Here is a 17,249-nt window from a genome sequence, read left to right on the forward strand (position 1 = left end):
AGGCAGGGATTGCCGTTTTTTACAGTATTTAATAGGTTCCAATACACCAGACAAGCTCAAAGAGGTGTAGAAAAGTATGTGAACCCAAAACAACTACAAATTTGACCCAGGTCTGGTCAGCACCAGGGACCGGTCAACTCATCACCGTCCTTCTTGGTACTGCTGGAAGTGCCAAATTGCTGGAAGAGGGAGGGGAGCAGGCCAAGCCAAGTGATGCCCCAGGGGACTGGATTGCACCAGGGGCCCTGGCCCTTATCTGGATCCACATCTCAAGCCTCTCCCCCATGATGGAGGTGGTCTTTATGGGGAGGTGAGCCCAAGTGCTGCACAGCACGAAGGCACAGATTTCAGATGGTCATAGACACGTTCCACTACTCCCTGTTCACCCCGATAGACAACCATACAGTATGACTACGAGGGCGACATGGCTCAGGCTGTAAGAGCAGTCGTCTGGCAGTCGGAGGGTTGCCGGTTTGATCCCCTGCCCAGGCTGTGTCGAAGTGTCCCTGAACAAGACACCTAACCCCCAAATGCTCCTGACTAGCTGGTCGGCACCTTGCATGGCAGCCAATCGCCATCGGTGTGTGGGTGTGTGTATGAATGGGTGAATGGGTGAATGAGAAGCATTAATTGTACAGCGCTTTGGATAAAGGCGCTATATAAATGCCAATCATTTACCATTTACGACTGGAACAGCCTTCCTCTCAGGAAAGACCCAAAGGCTTTGACAGTGGTTATGCCCCCTTTCACCGATGATCGCAAAATAATCCATGACTGTATCACATGGTACATTGGACAGTTGAGTACTTTGATTGTGCCAAGGGCACCTGGCCGGTAGCGCCATAGGGTGATGCTTGCTATATGATTGGTGATTGAGTTTCCCAGGGTGTGGGAGGGATTAGCCTGTTCGGGATCCACATCCTTCGTGGACATTTTGCAACCCCAGCTGGTCGACCGGGTGTCCATGGACTGCATGCGGAAGCCACATAGGAAAGGTCTTCCTTTGATTCCACTCTGTGAGCTCAGCTGCGGTCTGCAGTGTGAATGAGAGTGTGGCGGGCTGTCTGAGACTACTCCAACCATGTAACGTTTCTCCCTATGGTTTCTCCACGATTCAAGCAGACTCAATTCCGGAAGTTATGCTGCTTTCCACTTACCATCAGAGATCAAACTTCCATCTCCAAGTGTTCCAGGTGCACAACGCCAAATTAAAACATGAAAAAAAACATGGCTGACTATGAATTGGTGGTGTTTATGTGGTAAGTATATAACCACGTGAACAATCCAAATTCTGCACTGACCCAACGGCAGAAATTATACCACTCGTTAACTGTGCTAGTTAACTAACCACATTGGTAGCTAATCTGCAAATGTCAGGAAATGTGGTATATTTTCAAATGCTTTCACAAATTTTGGGGTATTTTTTATTTTCCTAAATAACGTTTGTGGAGAGAAGATAACTTTCAGAGATCATTTGCCCTTCCCAGCTAACTAATAACATTGGCAACATTGTTTCACATCAATTTGCACGCAGCCTTTAGTATATGAAAGTGTGCTTTATTTTAAAGTCATGCAGGAACAAATACTTGCGTTGCCGTTTAGTTGATGGTTTACTACTTATGTGTGCCTCCATGTGTGCCTCCATGGGTTCTGCCATTGTTGTGTGACATGAGACAACTGCTTCTCGTGTCGGGGTAGCATTAGCAGCATGACGGGGCTGAAAAGCAACAGAGCTGCAAAGTGACAGAGCGAAAGCAACAGTTTTGTTTGATTTATTTTGCCTTTATTATTTTATTATTTTAGTTCATTATTTTTGCCAGTCACTCTCGCTCTCGCTCTCTCTGCCTTCCCCCCCCCCTGCATTCTGTAATAAAAACGCTGGTGCAATCCGTAATTTCCATATCCCCCAGTGTCTAGCTCGTCTATCCTCTGATATGTGACAGTAGGATTACAGGAGCCATTTCAGAGTGTGTTTGGAACAGGTCACGGGATTGAACATAAAGAGTAGTAGGAGGGACCTTATCTCAGGGTCTTGTGGAAAGTGACGTCCCACAGGCATCCCATGACGGGGTGGCCTGTAGCGTAGTCGTCAAGGTAAATGTAACGTAGTGGTTAAGGTAAATGACTGGGACACGCAAGGTCGGTGGTTTGATCCCCGGTGTAGCCGCAATAAGAACCACACAGCCGTTGGACCCTTGAGCAAGGCCCTTAACCCTGCATTGCTCCAGGGGAGGATTGTCTCCTGTTTAGTCTAATCAACTGTGCGTCGCTCTGGATAAGAGTGTCTCCCAAATGCCAATAATGTAATGTAATGGATCAGTGTTGGGACCACTGCTCTTCCTCGTTTACAAAAACTACCTTGACAGTGACATTGAAAATACTTTTGTTAAATTTCCAGATGTAACTGGGAGGTTTAGGTAACAGTTTGGAATCTAGTAAAGTAATCCAAGAAGATTTAAACCAAATCTAGAAGTTGGCGGAAACCTGGCAGATTGAATTCAGTATAACAAATTGTGGGAAATAGAAACATAAGGCAGAATTTTATGGGTGGTACAAAATTTGAATGTGCTCAAGTCAGAAAGTTGCCATCAAGTTGGAGACCAGGGGGTTGATCAAGGCCTTTCAGGTTCTCATCAATTTTATGTTATGATAGTCATTGTTTAATAAAAGCCAAAAGAGATAAACCCAGTAATTCACTCAACACTGACAGCAGCTAAATAAAAATATTATGAATACATACCAGGATGGTATAAAATGTTTTTTTAATGATGGTGCAGACGTTATATCCGTGAAAAGTAATAGCTCAATCCCAATGTAATCCAATTTCCAATATCTTGATGTAATCCAGTCAAAACACTGAATCATTTTCCACTGCTGTTGTATCCCCGGAAAGAGTATTTGAATTTTGTGTCTTTTTAAACCTGAGGAAAACAAAATGGGGGTAAAAAAAAATTAGTTAAATAATTACTCTCCAAATATTCAGAATATTTTATAACCATCCTCTCCCATCCTCTCCCATTTTCATCCTGGACACAGGAACCATTAGGTCAACACACATTCACTCTCAGAAAGTCCTGTAGCACAGTGCTAACAGCTGAGGGAGCAGATGCTGTAAGATGTGGCTGCCTTACCTTTGAATCGTCTGCATGTGATCGAGGGTCTCAGGGAGAGGCATACCGTAGGTTTCAGGAAGTAGGAGGCTAAGCAACCCTCCCAAAACACAGAGGCCCCCCATTAATATGTACGGCAGGGACTTGGAATAGGTTCCTGCATAACGGAAGAAAAGGTGGAGTTTCCCACTGTCAGGCAAATAAACTTCTGCATTCAGAACACAAATCATTAACAAATTAAAATGGAACAAGGTTTTATCTCTTATTCTTTGATGAGTGGGGTCACCCCTTGTTCAATACTGATGAATGAACAACTGAAACCATGTGAGGAAAAGGTGGACAGCAGGGAATATCAGTCTCACAATAGAGGAGGACACGGAAGAAAAGGAGAAAGTGGAATGCTTATTTAAAGGTAAACACTGGCAGAAAGACAGGCACTGGTGAAAGAAGAAACACTGACTGAAAGTGTGGAGCTGGTATCAAGGCTCACTAACCCAGATAGAGGAAGTAGGGGGCAGCAATGCTGCCCAGCCGAGCAGCCATGGAGCAGGTGCCCACCGCGGTGTTCCTCAGGACTGTGGGGTACAGCTCCGCCGTGAAGGGATACACGATAGTGAAAGCCACTGAGAATCCAAATTTCCCCATCATCTCCAGTGCAATAGATACCAATTTCAAATCTGTCACATAAAGAGAGATGCCAGAACAGAACAATCCAAAATATTGAGACAACAATGGAGTGTGATTTGTTTGGACACGGTTCGCACAAACAATACTGCGAGTAACAATAATTTACATAAACATATTCTGCTTGAATTTTATTTTTTTACTTCATGAAGTTGTTTAAGTACTGTTAGCCTTTAAAGACCTGCCACAGCAATGTTGCTGCAATAATAAATGTTTGGCCAGTAGGGGGCACTGTTCCATGAAAAATGCCTCATGGCGAGACTGACTAACCTCTTGGTATGAGCAGAGTAAACAGTGGTAGCACTCCACCGAGGAACAACGTAGCAAAGAGGCACAATCTCCTTGAGCACGAGCGAAGTAAGGGCCAGGACAGAATGATGCCCGGGACCTCGACAGCCGCAGAGAGGAAACAGTTCAGGAAGGGGTTACCATGCAGATTGGAGGAGTTCAATGATAAGGCAAAGTACCCAATGGAGACTGCAATCCTGAAAAGATGGGGGGTGGGGGGTAGGGGGATTTTAACAGTTGTTAAAAGGGCAGTTCATCCAAAAATTGAATGAAGTTATGTTTACCCTTACCAGGAGTACTATTTATCATCCAGATAGTTTGATGTCTTGTCTCTTTCCAAATATAATCCTATGTCAATCCTCATGGTGTTATTATGGATGCTCATTGAAAACAAATTTCTGTCAAAGTATGCCAACTGTGTATGTCCGTACAAAGTCACTACTGAAGCAGGCCAATATTCTGGTTAAACTGTTAAAACTATTTGAACCAGTGTTTGAAAACAACATTGACATTACATTACATTATATTACAGGCATTTAGCAGACGCTTTCATCCAGAGCGATGTACAACGAAGTGCAAATCAAACACAGAGCCACTCTTTCGTAGTCCAAAGAGCATTCCGGGGAAAGCTGAGTAGCTGGCCAAAAATTGGTCCAAGAGAATCTATTAAACTAAGGGAGTTTAGTGATTTCCTCATCTCCTGCAAGAATGCAATGCCCCATGTACAAGGTCTAAAGATTTTAGATGATTGTGAAGAAAATCAAAAGCTACTACAGAAACTTCCTGACTGGGCAACAACCAGATGGAACCGGTATGTCACTAAAGCACTGGCTGAAGGGAAGCCATATCCAGGTTTCAAGGAACTCTCAGACTTCGTGGCAGAGGAGGCACGCGTTGCATGCAATCCGATTTCCTCCCTTCATGCACTAAAATATTCAGATGAAAAACTTGGGAGGGAACAGAAGTGCCTCAAAGCCAGCGCCCTGGTGACGTCAACCATGGTGTCTCAAAAAACAAAACCCACAACAAAGAACTCAAGTGCATCAGAACGTGACAAGGGTTCCAAAACCAGTCCTCTGGCCACTCAAAATAAAAGGCAAATAGAATGTATCTGTTGTCAACAAGATAACTTCATATATAAATGTTATATATAATAAATTGCAGCAATGCCTCTGGAGGAAAAGAAACAATTTGTCTTTAACAACAACATGTGCTTTGGTTGCCTCAGAGTCGGCCATGTCTCTAAAAACTGTCGAAACAGAGCCACTTGCAATATTTGCAAGCGGAGCCATCCCTCTCCGCTTCATGAAGAACGTCATAAAGAAGAAAGAGCAGCAGCACCACCAACTGAGGAAAAAGCTTCCACTCTCAGCGTGAGAGTGGACAACAGTGATCGTACTTCAATGATTGTTCTGGTGTGGCTCTCTTGTGCAACAAAAAACAACCCAGAAACCTTGGTGTATGCATTACTGGACACACAGAGCAGTAATACATTTATTGACCAAGAAGTGTGTAGAAAAATGCAAGCAGACACAGAACCTGTAAAATTGAAGTTGTCAACAATGACTGACAGGGGTTCAATAGTCAACTGTCAAAGAGTGGTGGGACTAAAAGTGAGAGGGTACCTTTCACAAGAGTGCATTGAGTTACCACCAGTGTACACTCGAGAATACATCCCACTGGATCAAAATAGCATTCCCACTTGTGAAACAGCGAAAGAGTGGAGCCACCTTAGGCTGGAGTATAGTGGGATCCAAAACACCTCGTACTAGTTCAAGGCACGTCACAGGGTTTTGTCATCGCGTCTCTGTGAAAGAGCTTCCGCCTATTACACCTGCCTCTGTGATTAAGGCATTGGAAACAGATTTTCTGGACACAAACCCAAGAGAAAGGAACATATCCCAAGAAGATATTCAGTTTCTACAGCTTCTGAATGGGAAAGTTCAACACAATGAGAAAGGACTGGAAAGAGCGTCCACAGATTCCGAACAACAAGCAGCTCGCTATAGCCCGATTGAAACACCTCAAAAGAAAACTAGAGAAAAGTCCCAAGTACAAAGAGGACTATGTGAAATTCATCAACAGTGTCTTCAAAGATGGTGATGCAGAAGAAGTAAAGATCTCACCGAAAGAGGGCAATACATGGTACATTCCACACCACAGGGTGTACCATCCTAGGAAGCCAGAAAAAATCAGTCGTATTTGACTGCTCCGCCAGATACCTTGACACCTCTCTAAATGATCACCTACTCACAGGACCTGACTTAAGTAATGCTCTGACTGGGGTGCTGTGTAGATTTCGTGAGCACCAAATTGCAATCATTTGCGATGTGGAAAAGATGTTTCACCGCTTCCATGTTAGCCCAGAAGATAGGGATTTCATGAGGTTCCTGTGGTGGGAAAATGGGAACACAGAAATAGAGCCCAAGGAATATTGCATGCGAGTGCACATCTTTGGAGCCACATCCTCTCCAGGATGTGCCAACTATGGCATGAAATATCTGGCCAGTAAATATGAAAGGGACTACCCACTGGCAGCGAGCTTCATTCGAAAGAATTTCTACGTGGATGATGGGCTTATCAGCGTAGAAACAGTCGAGAAAGCCAAGCAGCTAGTCAAAGAAGCACAAGAAATGTGTGCGAAGGGAAAGCTACGCTTGCACAAATTTGTGTCCAACAGCAGAGAAGTCTTGGATGCGATTCCAGAGAGTGAATGTGCCAGCGTTGTGAAGGATGTAGATCTGAACTACAACGAGCTTCCAATGCAGAGTGTACTGGGGGTAAAGTGGAACAAAGAGACAGATGCGTTCTCATTCAATGTTATCCTTAATGAAAAGGCAGCCACACGATGAGGAATCCTATCAACAGTCGCCAGCGTGTATGACCATTAGGATTTCTCTCTCCCTACATCTTGAATGGGAAAAGACTGCTTCAAGAGATGTGCAAGCGGGGAGTTAGTTGGGATGATCCTCTCCCTCCTGAACTACAGCCAAAATGGGAAACATGGCTCCATGACTTGGAGAATCTACATAAAATCCAAATACCAAGATGCTTCATTCCTAAGAACCTTGGCACAATCCAAAACATTGAGCTGCATCATTTCTCAGATGCTAGCAATAACGGTTATGGGCAATGCTCATACATCAGGATTGTTGCTGATGAACAAGTGCATTGTGCACTGGTCATGGGCAAGGCCAGAGTGGCACCCATTACATTACATTACATTATTGGCATTTGGCAGACGCTCTTATCCAGAGCGACGTACAACAAAGTGCATACCCATAACCAGGGATAAGTTCGCTGAAAGACCCGAGAGGTAAGTACAATTTCAACTGCTACCTGTACAACAAAGATAAGGACAAGGGCCTTTTTTTTTTTTTTTTTGTTATTTTTTTTTTTTTTTGAACAAACAAACAAACAGAGCAAAAGTCACCAAAGTTAACCCATAAATGTTGTCACCATACCACGCCTCGAGCTCACTGCAGCTACAGTCTCCGCTGCGGTAAGCAACACTCTAAGAGAAGAGCTCGAACTGAAAATAGATCGGGAGTTTTTCTGGACAGATTCACAGGTAGTGCTCGGGTATATGAAGAACGAAGCCCAGCGCTGTCATGTGTTTGTCGTTAACCGTGTCCAGAGAATCAGAGAGACAACAGATCCAAGTCAATGGTTCTACGTCGAAACAAGTCAAAATCCTGCAGACCATGCATCTAGGGGTCTCACGGTGGCAGAGCTCATGGATTCAAATTGGCTCATAGGACCTAAGTTCTTATGGGAACGAGAGATTGTCACGAACCAAAAATCCCCAGAGCTTCTTGTAGGGGACCCAGAGGTAAAAGTCCTGAAAACAGAAGCCTCTGAAACAGACAGCTTCCTCGAAAGGTTGTCAAGATTCTCAGATTGGAATACAGCCCTCAACGTTACCGCTCGGATTCAAAGACTGGCACATAAAGACCGGTCAGGGCCTATTAGTGTAGAGGAAAGAAGACTAGCCGCTCTTGCGCTCATCAAGGCAGCACAAAGAGAAGCCTTTGAGGAAGAGCTGAAATGGCTTAGTCACAAATCTGATAAACTGCCAAAAAGCCACAAGATACACCAACTTGATCCCATCCTTGAAAATGGTCTGCTCAGGGTTGGAGGGCGGTTGAGAAGATCTTCCGCATCACTTGAGTTGAAACATCCAGTGATCCTTCTTAAGGAAGCTATCGTCACACAACTCATACTCGATCACTGTCACAAGAAAACTCAGCACCAAGGCCGAGGGCAAACGTTGAACGAACTCAGGGCCAGCGGATATTGGATAGTAGAAATGTTGGAGGATCTCACGACTGACGCCTTTTTAAATGCTTTGAGATGCTTCATAGCAATCAGAGGAGCGGTAAGACAGATCCGATCTGACCAAGGGACGAATTTCGTCGGGGAAAGGAATGAGCTAGAGAAAGGTCTTAGGGAACTAGACAAAGAGAGGATCTCTACCTATCTTGCAAGAAAACAATGTGACTTCTTTATGAATGTTCCTGACGCAAGCCACATGGGAGGTGTTTGGGAGCGCCAAATACAGACAGTAAGGAGCGTGATGAGCTCTGTCCTGGCACAAGCTACTGGAAGACTAGATGACACCTCATTGAGAACATTCTTTTAAGAGGCTATGTCGATCATGAATAATCGTCCGCTCACCACAAACACAATCAGTGACCCCAAGAGTGTTGAACCTTTAACACCTAACCATTTACTCACAATGAAGACCTCTGTGTCTCTTCCGCCTCCTGGAAAGTTTGTTAGAGAAGATTTGTATGCCAGGAAAAGGTGGCGGAGAGTGCAATACCTGACAGAGCAATTCTGGAGCAGATGGCGTAAAGAATACCTGGCCAATGTGAGCCTCAGACAACGGTGGCATACACCCAGAAGAAATGTAGAAGTAGGGGATGTAGTAGTTGTCAAGGAGGACAATGTTCCTAGAAATGAGTGGAAACTAGCCAGAGTCGTTGAGACAAGCGAAGATGATGATGGTCTAGTGAGAAAAGTTAAAATCCAAGTAGGGCAAAGTAACCTAGGAAAGAAAGGTGAACGCCTGACGCAACCATCCTTTCTTGATCAAAAACTAGTGGTTCTAGTGGAGAATAGTTCCTAAACTATCATTAAAATAGTACCAAAAGATGGATGTCTAAATGTTTATGTTAAGGTTAATTGACAGCTTATGGTAAAATTACAAGATTTAATCATTCTGTTCACATAAATCCTTGTAATTTTGGTGGCAGTGTAGCTGTCCCCTGACTTTCTGATTATTTGAAGTGCAGAGTAATATGGAGAGAATTGAATGATTATTGTGATGGGTGTTGTGCAATCATTTTGTTCGTAATGTTTGGAAAATATAAGGTTTGGTTTCTTGTGATCTTGTGTAGTAGCGACACCTACTGTTCAAATGTGTAAGTTCCTTTGCATAGACAGCATACTGTGGTCACGTGAGTCAGTTGCGTTAATTGGAGTACTGTGGATTGGTCGGAACATTCGAGAACGGCAGAGGTGTTTGAACTGTTGGGAGCTGCACAAGGAAGGTTGTTTTGTAAATGAAAAGCAAGAGAACAGAAGAGCAAAGACGAGAGGGTGTGAAAGTGAATGTAACTACTCCTTGAGTTTGGTCACAAGGCGCACACGTTTTTCAAGGTGTTTGCCGACGAAAGAAGACAATAAAACCTCAGACGTGAACATCAGTCGATGCGTGGGTGTCTGTGCTAGAGAAAAGGACCTTTGGGAGCAGTTATACAGAGACAAGTGTGACGAGGACAGTTTGGTTCCTAGCATGACCATATAGATAAAACTTGAACCCTTGAAGAATACATCAACTTACCAACTAGCATACCACGGTTGGCAGCTAGAATACCAAGAGTACAACAATACTATATATAAAACTATATATAAGTTCCATTATAATCTATGGCATGCACAAAGCTAAAGACACTTCGCCCAAGAATATTGGCATGTTTCGTTGAGACTTATAAAATTATAAAATATAAAATATACAGTAGGCCTATGTTATGGGTAGCTTTACTTCATTTTTGCTGCATTGAGGCTTTAGACATCAGTTTCAACTTTTGCAAATAAATAAGGGTTACACAACAGCAAATCTTTTGCTGCATTTTTAGCTATTTATTAGTCCAGGGTTTCGTGACACTCACCACACAAAGCTCAGCATGATCGTAATCCAGCGGATGTTCTTGGACTTCACAAGATCACCGACGTTGTGACGGCTCAATTTTTCTGTCTTGTTTTCTGTCTACAGTAACACGTGTCACAACAAATGCGATTAATTTAACCCATTTCAGACTCCCAAAACAAATTGTCAACTATCCAAAATATATTTATTATCACATGGAGATAGTGAGGTTCGAACGGACATATCAGTGTTCAACACTTCTTTTGCCCATAACTGATTATGGCATTCATGGCATTCATTCAAGTTTTGACAGACACGTGTGTGATTATTTAGCAGGGCTTGTGTTCAGCAGCCTATTTTAAGTTTGGTCGCTAGCTGTCTCTGACAGAAACCATGGCAAAGCACACAGCTGCTGGCAAAGATGGCATTTGATCGAGATGTGATGGATTGGCCACTGATGCATGGAGGCCCATATTCATGTTGACGTAAGGGATGAGTGAAATTCTCAGCTTGTGTGAGGCCCTGAGCATAGATGTGGACAGGGGAGTGCAAAATTGCCCCAATTTGAGTTTAACACTTGAGTGATATCCCAATGAAAACTGTTGATTACTTCTCTTTACAATGGAAAAAAGCCATTGATGGAGCTTCTGGGGATGTCAGGCCATAAAGCAGGTTGAGAAACAAGTCTAAAAAAGACATACCCCAACGCTGCATAGATTCATTGTCACTCATCTTTTTTCAGTTTTCATGGACATTGGTCCCCGTAATGTCCTTGGAGACATTAGTCTGGGACCAAAAGCTTGATGACCAAAATGCTCATTAAAATGTGAACAACGCTGTGACTGGATAGTACAGGCAGTTCCAACTGTGGAGAATTAGCAGGACCTGGAGAGGCTGAAAGATGACCTCTGGAGCTGTGACTCTGTTCTTCCTGGCAGCGGCTCTCAAAATGGCCTCCGCCTCCTCCACCCGGCCCTGAGAGAGAAGCCATCGAGGGGACTCCGGGATCAACCTGTCCCAACATAAATGCTGTCAGTTCCACACATCAAGTAGTGAATACTCAAATGATAGCCAATACCCACCTGAATGGCAATTGTATCATGCACCTACTTCCAAAGAGGGAGATAGAAAACTCCTGGGACATTGATGGCAATCAGCAGCATTCTCCAGTCTCTGATGAAGAAGGCTGCCAGCGGAAGCAACATGTAGCCGATGGCAAAGAAAATGGAGATACCCACAGTGGAGTATATGGTCCGAAGACATGGAGTCAAAATTTCTGCTCCTTTAGACAATATATATAGGGAACAGGAAGTCAATTTCAGAGAAAACTGCAGACTGTAGGATTAATATAAAACATTATGAAAGAATACCTGAATAATCACCACTGTCCCACATGATCCCGTGAGCAAGTACACTTACCTGTGAAGCACTGTAACTATTTTATGCATTGGAGGCTATACTGTCCTATTAAACCTGGCATGAATACCATTCAGATTTGAGTGTATGATCAAACCTGCAATCTTCTGTGGCATTTATCAAAGTTGTATGCACACACTTCCATTGATAAATAGTGTACACAAGCCCACAATACAAAAAACAAAAAATCGCAACCACTTTTTAATCACCTATTTGGACTTACAAATATACACTGATGAGCCAAAACATTATGAAACATGGGGCGGCCTGTAGAGTAGTGGTTAAGGTCCATGACTGGGACCCACAAGGTCAGTGGTTCGATCCCCAGTGTAGCTGCACAGCCGTTAACCCTGCATTGCTCCAGGGGAGTATTGTCTACTGCTTAGTCTAATCAACTGTGTCTGCCAAATGCCATTAATGTAATGTAATGTTATGACCACCTGTCTCATATGCTGTGGTCCTCCATGGAGGACTCTCCAAGACCTCTGAAGGTGCTTGGTATCTGGCACCAAGTCGTTAGCAGCAGATCCTTTAAGTCCTGTAGGTAGCGAGGTGGAGCCACCATGGATCGAGCTTGTTGTTCCAGCACATTCCACAGATGCTTGATTGGATTGAGATTTGAGATCTGGGGATTTTTTAATAGCCTTCATTGCCCTTGGACATCGATGAGCCTCGGGTGCCCAAGTCCTGTCGCCAGTTTGTGGTTTGTCCCTCCTGGGACCACTGCCAGTACTCACCAATGCTGACCGGGAGCACCCTTTTCAAAGTCGCTCATGTCTTTACGCCTGCCCATTTCTCCCACATCCAACTCCTCGACTACTGGAACCAACTTACTGTGTAATATATCCCAAACCTTGACATGCGCTGTTGTTACCAGATAATCAGCGTTTTTCACTTCATCTGTGAGTGGTCATAATGTTTTGGCTCTTCGGTGTGTTCATTGTAAGGTGTTCAGCCAAGTAGTGGTGGATGAGTGCCAGATGGTCCCAAAAAAAAAATAGATATTTTTTTTTAAATTGCACTTATGATGACTGTATGTTTAGAACAGCACTTCATGTGTATTTTACTAGTTATGGATGTGTTGCTTTAACCTATGCACTTGTAAGTCGCTTTGGATTAAAAGTGTCTGCCAAATGACTAAAATGTAAATGTAAATGTAGTAGGAGAAGCTGACCAGTAAAACTGGGCCTTCAAAACAGGAGAAAATAATGGAGGGGGTCATGAAAAAAAGTTGTTGACAAAATAACTATCAGATGGCAAAATGTCACAATTACTTTTTTTTGCAATTAACATACCGTATATTGAAGAACAACAACACAGACTCATAATTACCTAGGACAAATGCTATCAAAAAGGTATTAAGTCCACCCATTCCAACAAAAAAGAAAAGAGCGGAGAACATAAACCAGGATGTGGACAAAATCAGGATGAATGTGAACAAAGTGTGAAGTCCAATTGTTCCAAACAGAACAATTTTCCTCCCAAACCTAGGAGAAAGACATAAAACAGTCTGTGAAAGAAAGCTCCCCGTACCTATTTTTAAGTATTCTCTCTATTCATTGGTTAGATAGTTTGACAGTTAAAAAGGCTCCTTCTTGTTTTCATATCTGAATTAATTCCATATAGTCTAACAGGCATTACTGGTTTTTCTATAATGTCTGTAGGATTCCATGTGAAACTAAATTTGAACATTCAAAAATGTACCTGCTTCATTGGAACACACTGAAAACAATTTATTTAAAGATCTATGGCATAAAATAATGTTTCGTGTTTTAAAGGTGAATATGCTGCATAGTATGCCTCTAAACTAACATGAAATAAGATGTTTAGCTACAAACTGAGACCAGCCTGTTTTTATTTTACCTGTCAGACAGCTGCCCAGAAATAAATGATCCAGCTAAGATGCCAAAGAAGCATGTGGAGGTGATCACGGGGACCTTCCAAGCATCACTACATACCAGATCCCACTGAGGACAGAGCACATATTTACTGGACAAATTAGACTTTCACAAGTTAACATACAGTATGTACATGCTGTTATACTTTTAATTTCATGGTCACACTTTACAATAAGGTTCATAAATTGGCTACACGCATGACAGCTTAGAGATGACAATTGAACGTGGGAGGGGGTGGAAGGAGATGGAGAAGTTGGAGGTGACCTCAGTCCAGCGCCAGACTCTGTTGGGATTAACCACACAGGCTGTACAGGCTGCAGCCTAGGGCCAAGGCAACCATCGATCTCAGTTACCGATGATGTTGTTTGGTTGACTAGTTTTATTGTTGTCATGATCCTGATTTGTGTCTGTTAGTTTATTTGGTATTTTTGCAAATGGATTATTTTTCATATTCATGTCTGGTTTTCTGTTCACATTCATTAGTCTTTGCACCCGTCTTCCACTGTGATGTCTGTGTCTGAATGTTTTCTTATCCCGAATCACTCTCCTGTCTGCGTGCTTCACTATTCGGGTGGTTTCAGAATTTTCCGGTTTCCCACCCACGATTCCTTCTGTTTCGCTTTTCTTGCTTCCTGCTTTCTCTCCATTTCAGGGTTTCACTAATATACTAATCCCAACTAACATATCATTTGCATAGCTGTCAACTCTCACGCTTTCGGTGTGAGACACAAGCATTTGCATGTGCGTGTGAAAACAGGCAAATGCGTGTGTCTCACGCCGAAAGCGTGAAAGTTGGCAACTATGCATTTGTACATTACTAATTATATTAACACACTAACATGTTCGTCGAACTAACAAACTAACATTCACTAGTTTGGGGTATTTGTAATTTAATCACGAAACCAAGACTAACTCTACCTCTACTTCAAAACTGCTCTATAACTCCACCTCCCTGTTCTATCCCTAAATTGCTTGCCTTGATTCAGCGAAATGTTCGCACCTGCTCTCCCCTATCACTACGTTCCTTAACTCTGCAATCGTCTACTCCCTAGTCCGGAGCCGTTTGTATTACATGTGTGCCTTTGTGAATCGAGTCCGCATTTTCGTTTCCACCTCGTTATTGTATTATTGGCCGTTCATGTTTCTCACCTGATGTTCATGTGTTACACCGCCCTCACTCCCATGCCCCGCCTAGGTTGCCTCATTTATACATGTCCTTCGCAGTTGCAATTCGCTAGTTCGTCCTATCATGTTTTTGAGTCCCGAGCCCTGATATTCGTTTACCCTTGTTCTAGCCTCCTTGTTCCCGAGCCCCTGCGGCATTCTGTCGGGTTGGTTTTTGTTTTCTGCTTTCTTGTTTGACCCCTGCCTGTTTTTTGAGCACGCTTTTGTACTTTCGCCTGTTTGGACTGACCACCTGGTTTTTGAATTTGTGATTACCCTGTCTGCCCCTTAATCTGGCTTAATTAAAACCTGCTATTTTTTTCAACACCCCTGAGTCTGCTATTGGTTTCTTTTTTTATACATACACATTGACACGCATTCGCCTGCCCAAATTATTTTAAAACTCCTAACAACGATGTTGCCGCATTAACAGTAGCCTACCCGCAGAGGAGATGGATACCCAGTCAGATAATGGGCTTACTAAAAGCGCAGAAGAGATGGACGCTGCAGCGAAGATCTCACTGGTGTCTACAGAAGGCTTTACCGCTAGTGAATTGCCACTTGGCCAACCCACCAAAACAGATTAACTTCTCCGTAGTAGACTAGTTATGCAACTACGTATGTAACTTAATTAGTTCATACCAATTCATGAAACCTTATTGTAAAGTGTTACCCATTTAATGAATGAAACCCCTGTGCTGGCAATATTCATAATTTTTTTGGGTAATATTGAAAACTGGACCATTGTGTAAAGTAAACTATCTTGCCTTTTTAAATATGTTGCTGTCATATTTTATGTGCATTACTGCAATTAAAGTAGGCTAAGTGTTCTGTTCATCCAGTGTAATCTTAATTATTATGCAATCTGTATGACGATCCTACCCAACTCCTTCTGAAATGGTCCTGTCCCGCCTGGACTATTGCTATTCTCTGCTGGCTGGCCTTCCAGCATCTGCCATCAGACCCCTACAACTCATCCAGAATGCTGCAGCCCGTCTGGTATTCAATATGCCCAGACATTCACATGTCACCCCCCTGCTCAGCAACCTCCACTGGCTGCCTGTTATGGCTCGCATCAAATTTAAAACTTTGGTGCTCGCGTACCAGGCAGTTAAGGGATCATCCCCTTTATATATTCAATCACTTATCAATACCTATACACCAGCAAGACCCCTCCGTTCTGCCACTTCGTGCCGTCTGGCGCCTCCCCCTCGCCACACCTGTACTTCTCGCTCGTGACTGCTGTCTGTCCTGGTCCCACGGTGGTGGAATGACCTCCCGGTGGATGTCAGAACGGCAGAGTCTCTTCAGGCTACACCTTTCCCTCCCTAACTCACCACCATGATTAGCCTTATATATGCCATAGACTGTAATGGCACTTATATAGTTGTATAGATATTGTTGTTTTTTTATTAGCAATTGTATTTTTGTACTCAGGGTATTCTAGCTGCCAACTGTGGTATGCTAGCTTGGAAGTTGATGTATTCTTCAAGGGTTCCGATTATATCTGTATGGTTACACTAGGACTCGGAACTGTCCTCTTCGCACTTGTGTTTGATCCGCACTTCGTTGTACGTCGCTCTGGATAAGAGCGTCAGCTAAATGCCATGTAATGTAATGTAATGTAATGAAATGAAATATTCCAGCCTCTTCAGTCGCGTGTATGTACTTACCTCGGACACTATGGTTGAAACGTAAATTGATTTGTCGTATTCCCACCCATCCTTACAGCTTTCTTGTTCTATTTCAGTAACATTCACGTCAATTCCAGGCACGGATCTATTGTCCGAAAGACGTTGTATTACGTCCAGTTTGTAACGGGTGCATTTGTTGTATCGCATCACTCCTTTGTCTTCTTCCAGTGGAATAGAATAGTTTATCCATTCCGCGCTAATATTGGCATTTGATGGTATCGCGCAGTGGTGAGCTGGCGTGTCAGCGAGGAATACGATGGAAAACAGTGACAACCCGTTTGGTATTGCGCTTATACAGAGGAGTAACATAATCCGTTTTTGAAAAGATCCCCATTCTCCCAGAAATGTGGTCACGTCGTCATAGTCTGAAGCTTGCATGGTAAACACAAATGATTGCAGCCAAAACAGATAATACAGGCTACTAACTTCAACTGGTGCTTCAACTGGTGCTTTTAAAAACAGTAAAAGCTAAATATTTTAATCCGAGGGCGTTTCCTGTCAAGCGGCATATTTACCCCCTTGCAAGAAATAATTCACGTGATCATATTATTGCTGAATGATGTGGACCGAAAAAGTATGATTTACATCAGGTTAAAGTGCACAGGCATTCAAGCAACTTACGTGGCTGGATTTTTGCTAACCAAATTCTAGATGAAGATAGACTGAGGTGCTTCCATTCGAAAGGCATATCAGTTTTTCTAATGAGTGCACTACTTAATTCAACAGTTGTTTATTATATTTATACATACAAACTGATACACATTACAGCAAAATGTGAAGGTAAAATGCATCCAAATGCCCCTTCCCATCCAAATGTATTCATTTTGAAAATGATTGAAAT

General features: G+C 43.0%; 1 protein-coding gene across 1 annotated transcript; it reads right to left on the reverse strand.

Moving 5' to 3' along the window:
• Nucleotides 1-2,777: 2,777 nt before the first annotated feature.
• Nucleotides 2,778-16,786, reverse strand: LOC133105454 (organic cation/carnitine transporter 2-like). The gene is made up of 10 exons (XM_061215582.1): nucleotides 16,388-16,786; nucleotides 13,516-13,619; nucleotides 12,985-13,139; nucleotides 11,347-11,518; nucleotides 11,122-11,248; nucleotides 10,259-10,356; nucleotides 4,065-4,279; nucleotides 3,605-3,787; nucleotides 3,132-3,267; nucleotides 2,778-2,921 (listed from the first exon to the last, which is right to left on the reverse strand). The coding sequence occupies exons 1-10, from the start codon at nucleotides 16,784-16,786 to the stop codon at nucleotides 2,849-2,851; spliced, it is 1,662 nt and encodes a 553-aa protein (XP_061071566.1). The 3' UTR covers nucleotides 2,778-2,848.
• Between the last annotated feature and the right edge of the window lie 463 nt (nucleotides 16,787-17,249).

Source organism: Conger conger, chromosome 12 (genome assembly GCF_963514075.1).
Source record: "Conger conger chromosome 12, fConCon1.1, whole genome shotgun sequence".
Taxonomy (NCBI): Eukaryota; Metazoa; Chordata; class Actinopteri; order Anguilliformes; family Congridae; genus Conger; species Conger conger.

Coding starts and splice junctions, on each gene's coding strand:
- LOC133105454 (XM_061215582.1), bottom strand. CDS start 16,786: ATGCAAGCTTCAGACTATGACGACGTGACCACATTTCTGGGAGAATGG. Junction 13,620..16,387: donor TTTCAACCATAGTGTCCGAG/GTAAGTACATAC, acceptor CTCTGTCCTCAG/TGGGATCTGGTATGTAGTGA. Junction 13,140..13,515: donor TCTGGGCAGCTGTCTGACAG/GTAAAATAAAAA, acceptor TCTTTCTCCTAG/GTTTGGGAGGAAAATTGTTC.